This window comes from Oryza brachyantha, chromosome 3, assembly GCF_000231095.2.
Source record: "Oryza brachyantha chromosome 3, ObraRS2, whole genome shotgun sequence".
Lineage (NCBI taxonomy): Eukaryota > Viridiplantae > Streptophyta > Magnoliopsida > Poales > Poaceae > Oryza > Oryza brachyantha.
The window spans coordinates 19150390-19167144 of NC_023165.2; the positions used below are offsets into that span (position 1 = coordinate 19150390).

The 16755-nt window shown below is 39.2% G+C and overlaps 1 protein-coding gene across 1 annotated transcript; it reads right to left on the reverse strand.

Annotated features, from left to right (window-relative positions):
• Window positions 1–1825: 1825 nt before the first annotated feature.
• Window positions 1826–10581, reverse strand: LOC102709164 (transcription initiation factor TFIID subunit 8-like). The gene is made up of 2 exons (XM_006651523.3): window positions 9083–10581; window positions 1826–2457 (listed from the first exon to the last, which is right to left on the reverse strand). Exon 1 carries the CDS (start codon window positions 10314–10316, stop codon window positions 9192–9194), a length of 1125 nt encoding a protein of 374 aa, XP_006651586.2. The 5' UTR covers window positions 10317–10581; the 3' UTR covers window positions 1826–2457; window positions 9083–9191.
• Window positions 10582–16755: the final 6174 nt, after the last annotated feature.

The window sequence follows — 16755 nt, forward strand, 5'->3', positions numbered from 1 at the left end:
ACCTACCATCGAAAGGGGACTATGATTCATATATCACCGACAAAAGCATTTTTGTAAAATTTTCTGCTTTAAAAATATGTATGCTACAGATGACCTACACTCATTTATGTCAAGCAAAAAAGACAACCCTTCATAGATAAGTTCTTACCTGTGACAGGTCAAGCCACTCAACCTCATCTAAGACGAGCCGTTGAATGACCCATCAAATATGAGGCTATATGTATCAAGGCACTGTGACCCGTCACAGGTAGCCTATCACAATTGAGGTGATCTGTAGCAGTGAATAATTGATCATAACCTAGTGCCATAATGTTAACAGGTCAACAAGTTTCAACCAATATTTCTGAAACTTTGATTAAGGGTGCTCATCCCTATTAGACTAATTACACTGGAGTATAATATAAACAACTCTTAGGCCACGTTCCTTTGAGGGGAGAAGGAGTGTTAGTTATCCGGCGCGAAAAACGTAGCAATAGATTAATACATGATTAATTAATTATTTATTATTAAAAAATTTTAAAATAGAATAATATAATTTTTTAAAACCACTTTTCTATAGAAATTTTTTGTAAAAAAAATCACCATTTAGCAGTTTGGAAAGCGTGCGCGTGAAAAACGATGGAATCTAGGGTTAGGGAAGAGGGGGACGAATGCACCCTTCGGTTAGGCCGGTCAGCCTTTCACTTGAATATGCTAAAGTTGTTGTACTATGATACATTGCACAGAAAGCCTACTCTTACTACTATACACAAACCACATCAGAATAAAAAATGATCAACAATGATACATTTATCATTGCTATTTTATACATGAAAAACCAGCGGTCATATCACTACCGAGATGCCATGCGTCGGTTCATGACAGGCTGAGCCCGATGAACCATGAGGAAGAAGACGATGAGGACATCAGACATTACTATGAAGAGCCAGAGCTAACACCAGCTGATGATGAAGCAAGAACAGTGGTGCCCTAGCGGCTTATTCACCAAGAACCAGAAGAGAAGACTAAAAGGCTTCAGAACCACGAACTTCAGTAGCAGTGATGATGCGAAGAGCACTATAAAACTGGTTGGTTATAGCCTATCCACACAAACTCCCAAGTTTCATGCACTCGTCTCCTCTCGCCTTCGTCCTCCCACCTCTAGTTTGTCGAAGTTTTGCACTAGTGAAATATGTTAACCATGGGTAAGAAAATGATGTGTGACACCTTGGTCCGCAATGTCATTAGGCCATGTCGTACATTTGCGGTTGTGGTTAACCAAGGTCCTTAGGTCATCATTAGCTCCGTTATTCAGCGGCCACGGTTTAAATGCTCTCTTTTATTCATGTTCATAAATTTAAACACTCCCTCCACCCTATAATACAACCTATAATACAAGAAGTTTTACATCTGGACATGCACTATATATTGAGAAAGTTGATGAAATTAAATGCAAGAACATTGTGATGGGTTAAGTAGCTGAAAAACTATAGTGATAAAGAAGGATGTATGCATGAAAGTTTTAAACCCTCCATAAGTCCACACCTCATCACGTGCAGATAACATCGGGGTCGCATCAGGTGCCTCACCATCCATGGTTACGTAGGAGCAGCATCATATCTTTGCAAATTAGCTTTCCATGATTCTGCCGCTGACCTTTATCAGCGCCAAGAAAGCACAAAACAGCATAAGGATGTTACGGATCACTAGTGCACAGCGTTTACCCCAGCTTGCCAATTACATCCACAAGTTGTCAGGATCAGGGAATCAGGATGCCTGTATCAGGTCGCGCCCAGATAAAATATACGCAGAATCAAAACCACGCACAGCCGAAAGTGCGAGGGGATAACTGTTCGCCCAAAGGCAAAATCTTCTTCACAACCGTCCACTGCTGCTTTTTACAGCTTACACTTTACAGAGAGGATAATGTTTGCAATTCCTAAGGGCCAGAATAATCTACAGGCTACCAAATGAACCATCAATCATATGGTACAAGTCTAGAATGTTACAGGATCCCCGCAGGGAAACAAACCAAATTAAGCAACTAATACATCAATTTAGCAACAGGTAATAATACTGCTGACCGATAAACTGGCCATGCAGCGGACACATCTACAAAGCAAACTAATGAGGTACAATAGTTAACTACGACAAATGCTTACTGCAAGGTTCTTCGGGTGCATCTGTGAGCTTTAGTCAGTAGAGTCAGCCTGGTTTGAAGTATGAACATCTCTGCTTGCTAGGGGAAATAATACAGTTTCTTTTAATATGCCATTTCTGTATCAATTAAAGCGTCACAATCTTCCCAAGAACATGAATGGAATTGAACTTGTATAAGAATGTTTCACAACCAAGATAGGTTTGGACTTCGGACTGATGTATTCATCACAAATCAATCGATCAACACGTCACTCATAGCAGGTCACTCCAATGGGAAGAAGGTTGCATCATGGATTCATCAGTATAGCAGTAGCATACCTGCACAAAGCAACAATGTGTTTTTTCTTAAATGTCAGTAAATATTTAGCAGCATGAGCGACTGAGTCAGATTCCAATCCAATGGGCATTACTACTAAAGTCTAGAACATCCCAATGGATAGTTGCCTCACATAGCCAATTCAAACCATTAAGCTATATAACCATCCAGATGAAGCAGACATGAAGAAAAGACAAATTTTTTGACAAACCAATCCCATTCAAAAATAAGAGTTTCCTAATGATGAAGAAACATTTCAGCAATGCTTGTTCAATCAAACTGTTTCCTTTTCAACTATTTCATCTGAACTTCTCATAACTTTATTCAGTAGAAATTTAGAGGGTGCTTATTCTACTTGAAGCCATCAACCATGTAATTTTTATTTCATCAACTTGAAGCCATAAACCATTTCATTTTTATTTCATCAACAAATTTTCATTGGATCTTTTTTGAACAATTTGTCATCAATTATTTCTGTTTTTATTTATGCAACAATTTGTTGATCTAATACCAAACTAAGTTGAATAATTTAATGGTTCAGCAAGAATACCAAAGTCCTTTACTTGTCAAACAGGGGTACAAAAACCTGCTCCAAAAAAATGTTTCACTCAATAATCTAAAGCACACTATATACTTCAAACATTATTGGTTCACATGTTTATTGCACCACACTATGAATTTAAACACTCTACAGACAAGATGCTGCTAAACCATCCTTATACAGAACTGAGATGGTCATACCAAGACTTTAACAAACTGAACATTGTAGCACAAAAGTGTGCACTCAGATACTCAGTATTTCAATAACCCCAAGGTACCAAAGAAACAAAAGGATGACTAGATTCAGTTGTCCATTATCGTGTATATTCGCTTGCAAACACTTCCAAATAAAAATGATGTTAAGCAATATGGATTTCATCCGTTCCTATACTATGACTAGATTTGGTTTGCTGCAGCTCAACTTAGTACTGCACAAATTGAAATAAGAAGACATGTACACACTGATTACAATTACAAATGTGGCAACCTATAGCTGAAAAATCTCAAAATGCAATAAGTAGACACATTTAACTTTCAGAAGGCAATTATTAAATTCTATTCTATAAAGGCATTAAGAAGGTCATAGGGTTCTCTACAAAAACAATAACTCACAGAACAATTACTGTTCTCAGTTACCATATAATTCAACTGCAATCAAAATTTTCAGAAACTTCAGTTGTAAAAATCAATCAGAATATTATCTCAAAAGTAAAAAACGTTGATCCTTCTCAAAGGTTAAGCTATGCAAGAGGATACTGGTACATTTTATTATGTGTTAGCCTACATATATAAACAGGAACTTGAAAATTTCATCCCCAGAATCTGCAGCAACATGGTGGGCCAGAAAATTTGACCAACTGCAGATGGCATTGTCAATCCAAAACTTTGATTCATTTGCCAACACGCTGACCCTTATCCCTATTGAGGATATTCCACCCTTTTGCTGTCTATTATCATCCAGTTTATTCCAATCACCATAATGTGATAGATACATATAGTGCCACTGTACAGAAAGTTCTCTAGTGGTACATGTACGCAAGGATACTCTTAGTAGATATTTCATTGGCAAAGTTGGTAGCAATAAGAAACATGTGGGCAATGGTAGCAACATAATCTCAAGGATCCAGTGCATTGTTATTGGAGTTCTACCATGTTCATCAAGGATGTGTTTGGTTGCAAGTTTTTGATAGGTTGGGTTAGAGCCATCCCATTTTTAGATGAGATGGGATGGGATGGACCTAGAAAGAGAATATTTCCTTAGATCCGGGATGAAATGATCCGCCAAAAACGACCAGACGATTATGTACCCTTTCTCCATGACACACAGTTACGCGTATTGATCTATGTTTTGATGAAATGACATCCGCAATTTCATTTATTATTTCTCCATTATTATTTAAAATGGCACAAGCAATTCATTTATTATTTGGAGCTTTTAAATTATGTGATCTTTATGTTAGTTTGGATGTCACTCGATTATTTATATTGATCCATGTTTTGGTGAAATGGCACGAGCAATTCATATATTATTTGGAACTTTAAATTATGTGATCTTTATGTTTGTTTGGATGTCACTCGGTTATTTGTATTGATCTATTTTTTGGTGAAATGGCATACACAATTCCATTTATTATTTATTTATTATTATTTAAAATGGCATGAGCAATTCAAATATTACTTGTATTAATATTAATTCAATTATGCTGAGTTATTTTTTAAAATATGAGCCAAACTCATTGTTTTACTTGAAACTATCATTGTGAAGGTAACTTCACCAACACAATATGGGAAGGTAACCACATCAAGTCATTCAACCTCCATCCTTGCATCCAAACATGTCACAGAATTACTCCATCGTGTCCTATCCCTCCATCCAAAAAAAAAAAGGTTTAACCCATCTCTTCAACTAAACAGAAAAATGAAACCAACCCATCCCACGATCCTGGGTTGGCTCTAACCTATCCTACTAGTCCAGAAACCAAACACGTCCAGAAGGAAGTTCTCCTAAAGAAACACATACTTTAAAAATGAAAGTGTGTGATAACCTACTTTGGTGAATTTATCATTCCCAGTTCTATTTGTTGCACATATTTGATTCGAGAGATGTATGCTTTCTAATCCTATCAATTTGTTGCTTGGGACATTGACACCATCTCCAATGAATATGCTTGATTATTTCTTCTTTAAATTGAACAAAAAATTGCAATATAATGATTGAGGCACTTTGATTAAAAGGCTATATTATCATTTTCATGGGAGAAATCTAGATGCTTACAGGTGTGTTAATTTTTGAAGTATAAAATGGCGATTCCATGATTTGGACCAAAAGGGAACTAGTGAGACACTAAGGCCAAGCGGGAATGCCATTATAACCTAATACATGATGAATAAGACCAAAAAGTATGGTGAACACTAAGATATCTAGCAATAGCAGTGGAAAGTTAAAAGCATAGCAGCAATAGTGAATCACGGACGAAATAGAGAGTAGGCTGGTACATCGAAGTCATAACATAAGACGTGCATAGTAATGCACAAAAAGGTCCATTACATACCAAATTATAAATTCACACGTTGACAGAAAGAAGGTGAAATCTAGAATTAAAATAGAAGAGACAACCTTTCTAGTAGATGATATGGACATGACCATGTCAGAACTGATAAACCACAAACAGATGAACAATACAAACATAGTTCTGCAATAGCAATTTCTAAGTACTTACAGACATAGAACTGTAACAAAAAATAGGAAAAAACAGTACTAATGGTTAGATACGACGGATTAGTACTGGGCGTTGAATGACTCACCTGTCCAGCCTAGCAAGTAAAATAGAGCAGCATACAGCATGCTATTGCTGGCACAATCGTCCAGCACAGTCAGTGGGCCACTCAACATGTGTTGGAGGCTTGGTGCCCTTGCCCAGATAAAACATGGCTGCCCCCACATCACCACCACCATCACCATATTACCCGACGACTTGTTGCCTATCCACATGCTAAACTACAGCTTTTCTAGGTTCTGATCGAGATCACTCCTGTTACTTGACTGCCCAGTGCCAAGTACACAACACGACAAAGCAAATCTAGCCCAAATTGACCAATGAACAGAAGCTACAGATTTGATGGCACACCCAGTTAATCTAAACCTAAGGTGGCCTGACATGGTGTCTGCTACCTCTGAGCTGCTACCAATGGCTATTCGGCTTTGCTTAGCCACTCGATGCCTGCCCTTCAACTAAGCTCGCTAGTGCTTATGGACGGGTACCTAGGGAGTTCCAATGGACAGAGGTGGGACTGTAGCCCCAACAGTAGACTATCCCGTCAATAGTTGCTTAGTAATAATCAAAAGAAGGCATTGCCAACAAATAGCAAGGAAAGGCTGGAAATTCTAATTCTTCGTTAGGGTGGGGATAAGACTATGGTGTTGCCATACTCCTAATAAAACTTAGGGTGTATGCTGGAAACACAAGAAGAGTCAAACAATGCTATTGTTCCAACCACGAGAAAATGGACAGAACAAACCTCTCAAATAGTTAAACTTACCGACAAGCCATTCCAAATTCTCAAAAATATTGATGGTTACAATCAACAAGTTTAGTTCTTTCATCTACTAATGTTACGTAGTTAGCATTGTGTTGATGGATGAATTATCCCTATGTTTTTATGAAACATGTCCCTAAGATTAGAATGACCATGGTCCATACAACACCGTTCTATCTACTTCATGGTCTCACTTTATTTTTCATTTACTAATTAAGCTGCGATAAAAAAAATTCCAAGTGTAAAGTCATGCTCATGCTAGAGCAAAGCATAAATATTCTAAATGAACAGGATGTCAATTAAGTTTAAAGTCGATTTCTCATCTAAAAGAAGTGTAAATTCCATCCAAATAGATGCTCGGTAACCATAGTACAACTTTGCATCAGTATACATTTAATTCATTGTATAAAAAATGGAATATATATTCATCTTCTATGGTTTAAGGAAACTAACTAAGTTTTCAAGTTATGTTCCACATGTAAATATAATGAGCATTTTTTCCTCCATATATTTAAATGCCCACTTATTAGGAATAACATATCCAGGCATTGTGGACAAAAAAAGCTGAAGACCAAACCAAATGTCTGTTTTCTTTGTTTTTTGAGTTTTGGATTGGTTCTGATTTAAGTTGAACACAGGTTTTCAGCAGTTAGTGCTGCGTGGTTAGCAATAGGAAACACGAACGAGACATTTCTACCTTGTGGACCGGAACCTACTGAAGAAAAAGCACAACTATTAACCCATTAGACTAGCAAATGAAGCAACATGGAGTAGGAGGCCAGCCAACCAAGCAGTATGAACGATCTGGCTGGCTAGCGGCACATAGAAGAATGAAGGAGGCTTACGAAGGAACAAGAAGGCCCAAGAGCCATTGGTGGGGCAACAGAGTAGGAGGGCAGCAAGGTCAACTCAGTGAGTTAGAGCATCTCCATACCAAATTCTAGCAATTTTATTGAAAAAATAACCTCCAAGAGACTACTCATATAACATGTCATGCCATTGGAATGGCTAAATTTGCCCCCTCAATGACCAAATCTGTTAAGTCTCTCTCCCACCAAGTTGGATGGCTATCCATGCATCCCACAGGATTGGGCCCACACTTTCTAGAGAAAATATAAAGTGGATATGGAGAGTCTGTTGATGGTATTAGAGTTTCCAAAATTTAGATAGTGGTAACTAGTCGTTAGGATTTGGAGAGTGAGGATGGAGAGTCTGTTGGAGTGCACATCAATTTAGAGATGGAATTCTTTCACATGAATGTCTAAATTAAGATTTGGAGAGGCAAATTTTAGCCATGCTCTTGGAGATGCTCTTGGTGTTGTCATGGGGCTATTTTGGTCAAAATAGGAAATTAGAAAAATGAAACAAACAAAAATAAATTGAATACCCACCCCAATCGATGACCCAAGGAAAATTTGACATATAAGTATATAACAAAACATGGCAAAATAAATGCAGCCAAGAAGATCTGAAGTGAGGATTGTAAAGCATATCATCAAATGAATAAACTATAGATGATAACTCTACAAGTGCAATCTCACTTGGGCACGATACATAGAGGGTATAAGAACTTTGTTTCCAGACGGTGTACATGTAGAAAAATCTCAGACCTCTTCTAGTCATAACAACATGTGCAGAAATAGACAAAGATTAACAAGATCCCTTTTTTAGAGAGAATATGTTCCCTTTTTTCTTTAATTTCAAAGGATGCTATCTGCTATCAAATAGGTGAGGTATACATAATAAATACCAAACAAATTAACTGAAGAGGGAATGGAATCTAACTTTAAGAATAACTTGAAGGCCAATTTATTAGTTTGATGTTGTAGTGAAGTTACTGCTGCCCAATGCATGGACCTATTATGGGTGCCATGGAATTTTTAGATTGGTTACAGATATCCCAACAATCAACAAAGGAACGAAACAAATGTGCAACTACCAAAATGCTGAAATTATGAGATAGAGAGAATCTACGAGAGAAACCGCAAGGCATAAAGCTGTATTTTGCTACTCAATACTCATATATGGTTTAAATAAATAGTAATTTTAGTCTGGCATAGATATTGTGTAGCCTAAGGTTTTTGGGCATAGCACATTTATGGTAATGTAATACAAATCCTAGTATTTCTAACCAACAGCAACAGTTTACTTACAGACTGCATGTGGATATCAGCAATCATTCATTCATTCTAATTTAGGATACTAGTGCTGCTGTGGTGGTAATAGCCTATAAAGGTCAGTTAACCAGGACTATCAGTCTCAGTGCAAGGTAGCTTGACAATTTTTGAACTAAACACACAGAGGATGCTATTTTTATAACCAATGTTTTAAGGAAAAGTAAAACATAATGTCACTACCACATAATTCAACAGATAACCCATCCATGTAGCATTTTCTATTACCTTGTTATGTGATAACTTGTACTTTTAAATACAAAATGTGCACATTACAAAATAGTAAATTCATATCTAGTTCTGCTTTTTCAGTTACACAAAACAGGCTAGGAAGTAAAGTTGCCAGGAACAAATGAGTGAAAAGAAAAGAACAAACCTCAAAGATTTTGGCAAATGCTGCTCCAACATGAATTTGAAAAGTCCCTATTTTAACCAGTCCCCAATTTACTATGCAGCTCTGTGGGTACTGCAAACATACAGGAACTTTAAAGCTGAGCAAGTTCATGTGGATTCTCCATTGCTTCCCTTAGTATCAACTCTGCCCTCTGCTCCTTCTCCTCCTTCAAGAACCAGAGATCCTTCTGGTCACTCAGAGCTCTTGAATTCAGTGCCATCACCATTGACTTCTTATCAATCCCAATTCTAAAATACACCGGTGGCCTCTCTCTCGGAACCACCCTCTTCTGACTTTGATTTTGGTCCTGATCCATACCCTCATCAAGTTCTCCATCTTTTGATTCTTCAAATGCAGGTGCGAAGGCCTCAATAACAGAGAATGACTTCCCCACACCAGGCATGGCAACCTCTGACACCACCTTCTCCCCATAAGGCAATGCTCGCTCAAGAAATGGATTCGCGTCGCTCTGAACCACATCTAGTTCGTTCGCTTTGACTGCACCGTCGACCAGCATTGCTGGTCGGAATCCATCACCACCTGCAAGAGCAAGCCGCCGTTGCAAGCTGAGCAGCGACTTCTCGGCCTTCCTCCGCTGCCGCGCCGGCTCCAACTCATCCCCCCCAGCCTTAGCCACGCCGTCACTCCACAACTCCGTCCTCACATACGTGTGAGGTTCCGGGAAGGCCGGCAGCCATTCGGGCACATGGCTCATCCCGCTCTCCCTACCCAAGGCCGCAAAGGTGGAGGCTGAGTGCAGCGGCACGCGCTGCACCGGAAACCTCGGCAATGGCCTCGCGAACGGGGAGTCCTTGGACGTGCGGACAAACATGGCCATATCCTTGACGACGGCGGAGTTGGCGAGGCAACGGGCGGAAGCCGAGGAGGCCCCAGCGAAGCCATAGTACGCCGCGCCGCACTCCTCGAGGAACTGTATGACGTCGCACTCGTTCGGGACGGCGCGGCCGGCGAGGTTGGCGTGGAAGGTGGCGGCCCGGCCGAGCTGGCCGATGTACCGCAGCAGGACGTCGACGAGCGCGTCCAACGCCGAGCGGTGCGCGCAAGCGAATCCCGCCGCCTCCAGCATCCGCGCGACCGCCGCCCTCGCCACCGCCCGCCCAAAGTCACCTCCTCCCCCTCCTGCCGCCGCCGCCCCACCTGCTCCTCCGCCACAGGCGCCGCCAACCCTGCCGCCCCGGCCGCCTCTGCTGCTCATGGTCGCCTTGGAGCTCGCGCGCGGGGCGACACCCCTCTATCCCACCACCGCGAGCGCCGGCCGGGCAGCCATCCCAGCGCCGAAAATCGCGGGTGAATTTGGAGCGCCCCGCGCGCTCGGAATCGGGCTGGAAACCTAGGGTTTGGACCTGGCCGTTGGGGATTTGGGGCACGCGGCGCGGCGGCGGAGCTGGGAAATTTGCTATGGAGGTGGAGGTGGAGGGGAGCCCGAACCGAAGCTGCAGAAGGGGAGAGTGACGACTTGACTTTTTTGAGTCGTCGTTGCGTGGAGAAACTGAACATGACGAGGAGCTGACGGCGACGCCGGAGAGGCCATATTGTCGGCTGAACCACCCAACACGGTCGGAACGAGAAATTTGATCGACTTTCACAAAATCGCCACCCTTTGGACGTCTTCCTTTTTGTTCACTTTGTTTTCAGTAATTATTACTACGTATTGTATTTAAGTTCGATAAAATATACAGAAAATACATTAAGATTAGTAGTACAAAAGATAGGGAAAGTACATTGAATTAAAAAAAAGTGGACGACATCTTACTATTTGTATTTGTAGTTTTATACGGGTATATGTGAGGTAGGCTAAAAATATGGTCTTTTTTGGATAAAGATATGTTGTTTACACTCAGTCTTGTTCAAAAAATTTATGTAATTATAATTTATTCGCTATGATTGAATTTATTATTACACATATTTTTAATTACAACTTGTATTTTCGTACATTTGCACAAAACTCTTAAAAAATATAAATGGTCAAGCGTATGCTTAAAAATTAACAACATCAGATATTATAATACATAGGGGGTAATCGTTGAAATGTCACTTGATACGTTGCCATCTATGATAAAGTGCCACAGCAATGGTACACAGTGAGAAAACCCCTTGTTTTTCATAAACATATTTTTTAACTAATAAATGGTGTATTTTATTAGGAAATTTTATAAGACTGTTGTTTAAAAAACCTTATTAATCTTTTTTTAAGTTTCACGCTTGTTTAAATATGTTCTTCTTTACTCCCTTCTCATATATGGAGCCGGCCACATCATTTCTGTTTTTACTCATATTTAGCACACGAATTGATGGTTTTGCCCCTCCCCAGTGTTGCATATCGTCATATCAAGTTAGATCAATCATCAAGTTGCTCATAAAATCAATCTCTCTCTCTATATATAGTTACACATAAATGTTAAACAATCTAGTTGAACGGGATTCTTTGCTTGATTCATCGCCACACGCAAAAAAATCCGGCAATTTTTGTTACCTGTCTCACCTTAAAAGATGGTGACCTGAAGGGCGCCAACCAGTGAAGAAGATGCTAACGGGCAGATGGATGCAGAGGTTGCAAATGGGAGGGCGCTTTTTGGTGGAGGATGATGTTGTTGTAGAGAACACATAAGGCATATAAGGTGTGGGGCCTAGAGGGCAGCAGCTGGCAGAGATCGTGAATATAAGCTTTGCCTATTGTAGTGTGCTTGGACAAGAACAAAATGAAGAAAATACTTTGCTCCTAACTCTTTCTTCTTCCTTGATAACTACGTCTCACCTGGCAACGTGGAATACAACTAGTTGGCATCAAAACCAACGATTTCAAAGTGCGATCCTCGTGATCTCTCGGCTTGGTTAGGCATGTCCCTATGGCTGAGCTGGTGATTCGCCCCTTTTTGGGTTGAACTGTCATGAATCTCATGTCTGTTTTTGGCTAGGTTTGGATGAGGAGATGCAATGACACTAGCTAAGCAAGGAGATCATGCATGTCCGGTAAAAGTTGCACTAATGAAGTCCATGAAGGAAATTAAGGATAATGGAGCATTTCAATCAGTGGCCAAGCAATTAGAGAGTGTCGGAGCTATTGGCCCTGAACTGGACCAGATTGATTTGCATCTGGATTAGTATGGTGATCGCCTTAAAGCAGCAAAAATAAACTGGAATTTTGATATTTTGGTCCTTTTAAAAAAATTATTTTATAAATAGATCCTTGAAAAACTTATTGCACAAATGGACCTTTTTGACCATGCCAATGTTATTGGTGTCGTTGTAGTATAGGACGGCGTCAACATCATTGACGTTGTTGTATAGGGCGTTGTCGTCCTCCAAGTGATAATGTTGTGTTCATGTGGCCGGAGGATGGCACCAATGTATTGTCCTATACAACGACGACACCAATGTTGACGCGGTCAAAAAGATTCATTTATGAAATAAGTTTTTTTAGTAGTCTATTTGTAAAATAAGTTTTTCAAAAGAATCAAAACGTCAGAATTACACTACAAACAAATGTGAATTTATCCGTGACTTCGTTGGGGCTGTGGGGCAGGTTCAAAGTTCAAACTGACTAGACTTAGAGGTGTTTGGATCCCCTTTAACTTTTTTTTGTTTAGTCCTTATCACATTGAATGTTTGGATACTAATTAGAAGTATTAAATATAGACTATTAATAAAACCCAACCGGTATTTTGGACTATTTCGCGAGACGAATCTATTGAGCCTAATTAGTCCATGATTAGAGAATGTGATGCTACAGTAAACATTTGCTAATCGTGGCTTAATTAGGCTTAAAAAATTTATCTAATGAAATAGCTTATATTTATGCAATTAGTTTTGTTATCGGTCTATATTTAATACTTCTAATTAATATACAAATATCCGATATGACAAGGGAAAAAAATCCCTAATCCAAACAGCCACTTAGGTTGCGAAAGCACCGCTGGCAGCTGCAGTACCACACTCTACTCCGAAAGCTGAATTCGTGGTTGGATCAACTTCAGCGATGCCCGTACCTTCTCCACCTGATTTGCATTACCAGCGTGTTCCATTTCCAGCAGGAATTGGAGAAAATGAAAAGATTCATTGGCCACCAAAGATGGAATTTTCAAAGTTCGATGGGTCGGATGCACGAGTGTGGATTAATAATTGTGAGACTTAGTCCTCTGATTTTTTTATTTGATATAGTTGACTTTTATATCTATATTTGACTATTCATCTTATTCATTTTTTTCTGCAAATATGCAAAGTTATAAATCATACTTACCTTTAATGATAAAACCATTGACAACAAAATAATCAATAATTATGTAATTTTTTAAATAAATAAATGATGATCGTAAGTCGAAAAGTTAACGACGTCAAATAGAAAAATCGATCGGAGGTGGTACTTTAATATGTATTAGATTATTGATGGTTTCAAAATGTCAGCCGCGTCACTAAACATGGTGGGTGATACTGCTAATTGGTACTAGGTTCGAAACAAAAGGTGTGATAGCCTACTTGGGATCAATTGAAATTTGTAATATTGGAGGAGTTTAAAGTGCCCTTACATCATGTTAAAATGGATGATTTGCTCTTGTTGGCACAAGTTGGGTCAGTGTCAGAATATTGTACGGTCCGGACATCCTCAGTCTATTTTGAGAGGTGGTCAAGCTATATGGCATGCCTCAGTCTATTGTTTTTAGATTTCTTTAATTATTTTTTTTCAATTTTGGCATCAAATATTTTTTCCTATTTCATTTTATTATAAGTTAAAAGGTTTCACAATGGAATTGTTTTTTTAAAATATGTACTAGCATATATCTATGAGAGAAAGGGCAATATAGCCATTTTAGAAAGAGAAATCAATGAACAAAATGGATATGGAGAGGGTCAAAATGAAAATTTGAGGTATATGGGTGTGAAGAAGAGATTAGGTAAAACTCATGGACATGAAAGGAATTTTCTAAAATTTGGAAATAAATACTGTTAATAGTCTCGGTAATGTATAACATGTTATAGTGAAACCACACACGACACCAAACACAGTGGCTTGTAGATAAGAAGCACATATCCTAAAGCAAATCTAATGGACAAAAACATCGATCGATAGATTAGAAATTTTTAAGCAATTAACAAAAGACAAACCTGATGATTTTCAGAGGGTTGGTGTTATTAAATAGGGAAATATAGCGATTAATTGAGAAAAGGAACTAGGGGAAAAACTTTAGCGGTGACAGATTGTAATTGGTTGTAAAAGAATATAGGTGTAGAATTATACGTTGGGATGGAGAGATTATTTTCAATAAGGATGTCCGATTTAGGTCATGTTTGGTTCTTTAGTCCTAAGACTAAAAATTAGTCTCTATACTAAAATCTTTAGTCTCTACCGTTTGATTAAGGGACTGAGAGAGACTAAAAATAGTTATTTTCCAAATCACAAATCAGCAGCCACAGCAACCACTCCTCAGCAGCAGCAGCGCCGCGGCAGCAAGCGCTATGCAGCAGCACGGCCGCAGCAGCAGCAAGTGCTAAGTAGCCACAGCACGCTACGGCACAGCAGCAGCAGCAGCGACGGCGGACTCCGGCGTGGATGGCGGCGACCCCCGGCCTGGCCTAGGGCGGTCCCGGGCGTGGTGGCCTCCGGCGTGAGCGGCGGCGACCTGTTTAGACAATTAGTTTTGTTATCGGTCTATATTTAATACTTCTAATTAACGCCCAAACATTTAATGTGACAAGGGACTAAAAAAAAGTTCCTAGATCCAAGCAGCTCCTAAAAATTTTAGTCTAGAGACTAATTTTTAGTCCTAGAACTAGAGAACCAAACAGGGCTAATAGTCTAATATAATTTTAGTCCCTTTTAATCTCTCATGTTTGGGTTTTAGGGACTAAAAGAGACTAAAGTAGATGGACATGCTGTATCAAACCAGTGGTTTCACGGTGACCTATCGATGATGTCTATTATCTTTTTAATTTTTAATTGAAATTACAATTTTTTTAGTTGGAGTAAAATCTTTCCCATTCGACTATATGCATCGAAATGCATGCAGAATCCAAAAACATACAAAAATTAGCGCAGAAGATAATTTATGGTTGTGTAAATTGCAATTTGGGCCACGTTTATATACCCATGACAACAGGATTACATATGAAAATCATGAAGAAGCTAACATAAGGATCGGAGTGCAGGAATTACATACAAATGGAAAGTGCATGCGATCTGTAAACTACTCCATCCGTTTCACCGTAGAAGTTTTTTCTAACCTTGTCTAGATTCGTATATATACTACTGAATTTAGATATATATGTTGGATCGAAACAGGGTTAAACACACCTATTAGAGGGTGAATGGTAGGTATAAACAAAACCCAAAAATCTTTTAGCGGAAATAAAAGATTATCTCTGGTTACACCGTTCCTGATATTAACTTGATTGCGCCGCTCCTATGCCGCCGATCAAATCGTCGTCCTCTAGAAAAATAACGATAGATGAAAAAAGAAGACGTAGATTGACTACTCTCAACTTTATTGCTTCAATTGATATTTACAAAGTATACCAACAGCACTCCTATCAAAATCGTCGATCTACTATCAACAACTAAATCTCACAAAAAAACACATCAGAGACATACCCATCGGTCTTTATTTATATCGAAAAGTCCACGAAGTAGAAGAAAGACTTCTTATACTAATATAAGACTCATCTCTTATTTTTCAAAAGGAAAAATTGGAAGGATGCTATTACAATTTTGTAAAATTGGAGATATGCATCTTGACCTACTTGTCGTTGACTCATGCGGACCCTACATGTCATTAAGATATCAATGGCATATCTCCTACTTTACAAAATTATAACGACATGTTTACAAATTTCCCTTTCCAAACTATCTCCAATCATAAATCGTAACCACGTGCTACAGTAACCATGTGCTACAGTAATCCGATGAACCCGAGCCTGTTTGCTACACTGCAGCATGCTACAGCGCTTCAGGTACTGCACGGCACTGTAGTCGAGTACTGTAGCGACTTCATGTTTATTTTCCTGACCCAATTTCTTTGACGAACACAGACCCTTGCACACGCAACTTGTGAAGCCCAATGAGATTCCATCTCACACGGTGTTTCTTCACCATGTGTCACCTTGTATTCAACATCGTCATCTGACATCTTCGATCGTCCTGACTGCTCCTCCCAGAGCCTAGTCACAATCCTACCATTGACCGATATTGACCTTCAAGGATCACGACTCTAGTCTAACCACGTTAAATGACATCCCGACCATCCAGACATCGGTTCCTCCTTGAACCTAGTCATGGGCCTCGCCATTGACACAGTTGACTTCAAGTCACTTGTATACATAGAGATAAACCAACCGTTTCCGGGCATAGATATCGCAACCTGACACATTAGTTATATGCACCGACATCAACACCACAACTGTTTCCAAACCAAATTCTATCAATTTACAAGCCAGTTGTTCAATACAAAATATTGATCATGACTATGATCTTACGATATATACAAATTTCATATATTCATCAATGGATAAATCTAGACAAAACTAGAAAATCTTACAGTACGAAACAAATATAGTAAAATATGTTATGAATTGAAGAACAAAAACTGCATTTGACTGATACCAAGACATTCTTCACTCACTGGTATGCTCAGATGTATGATGAT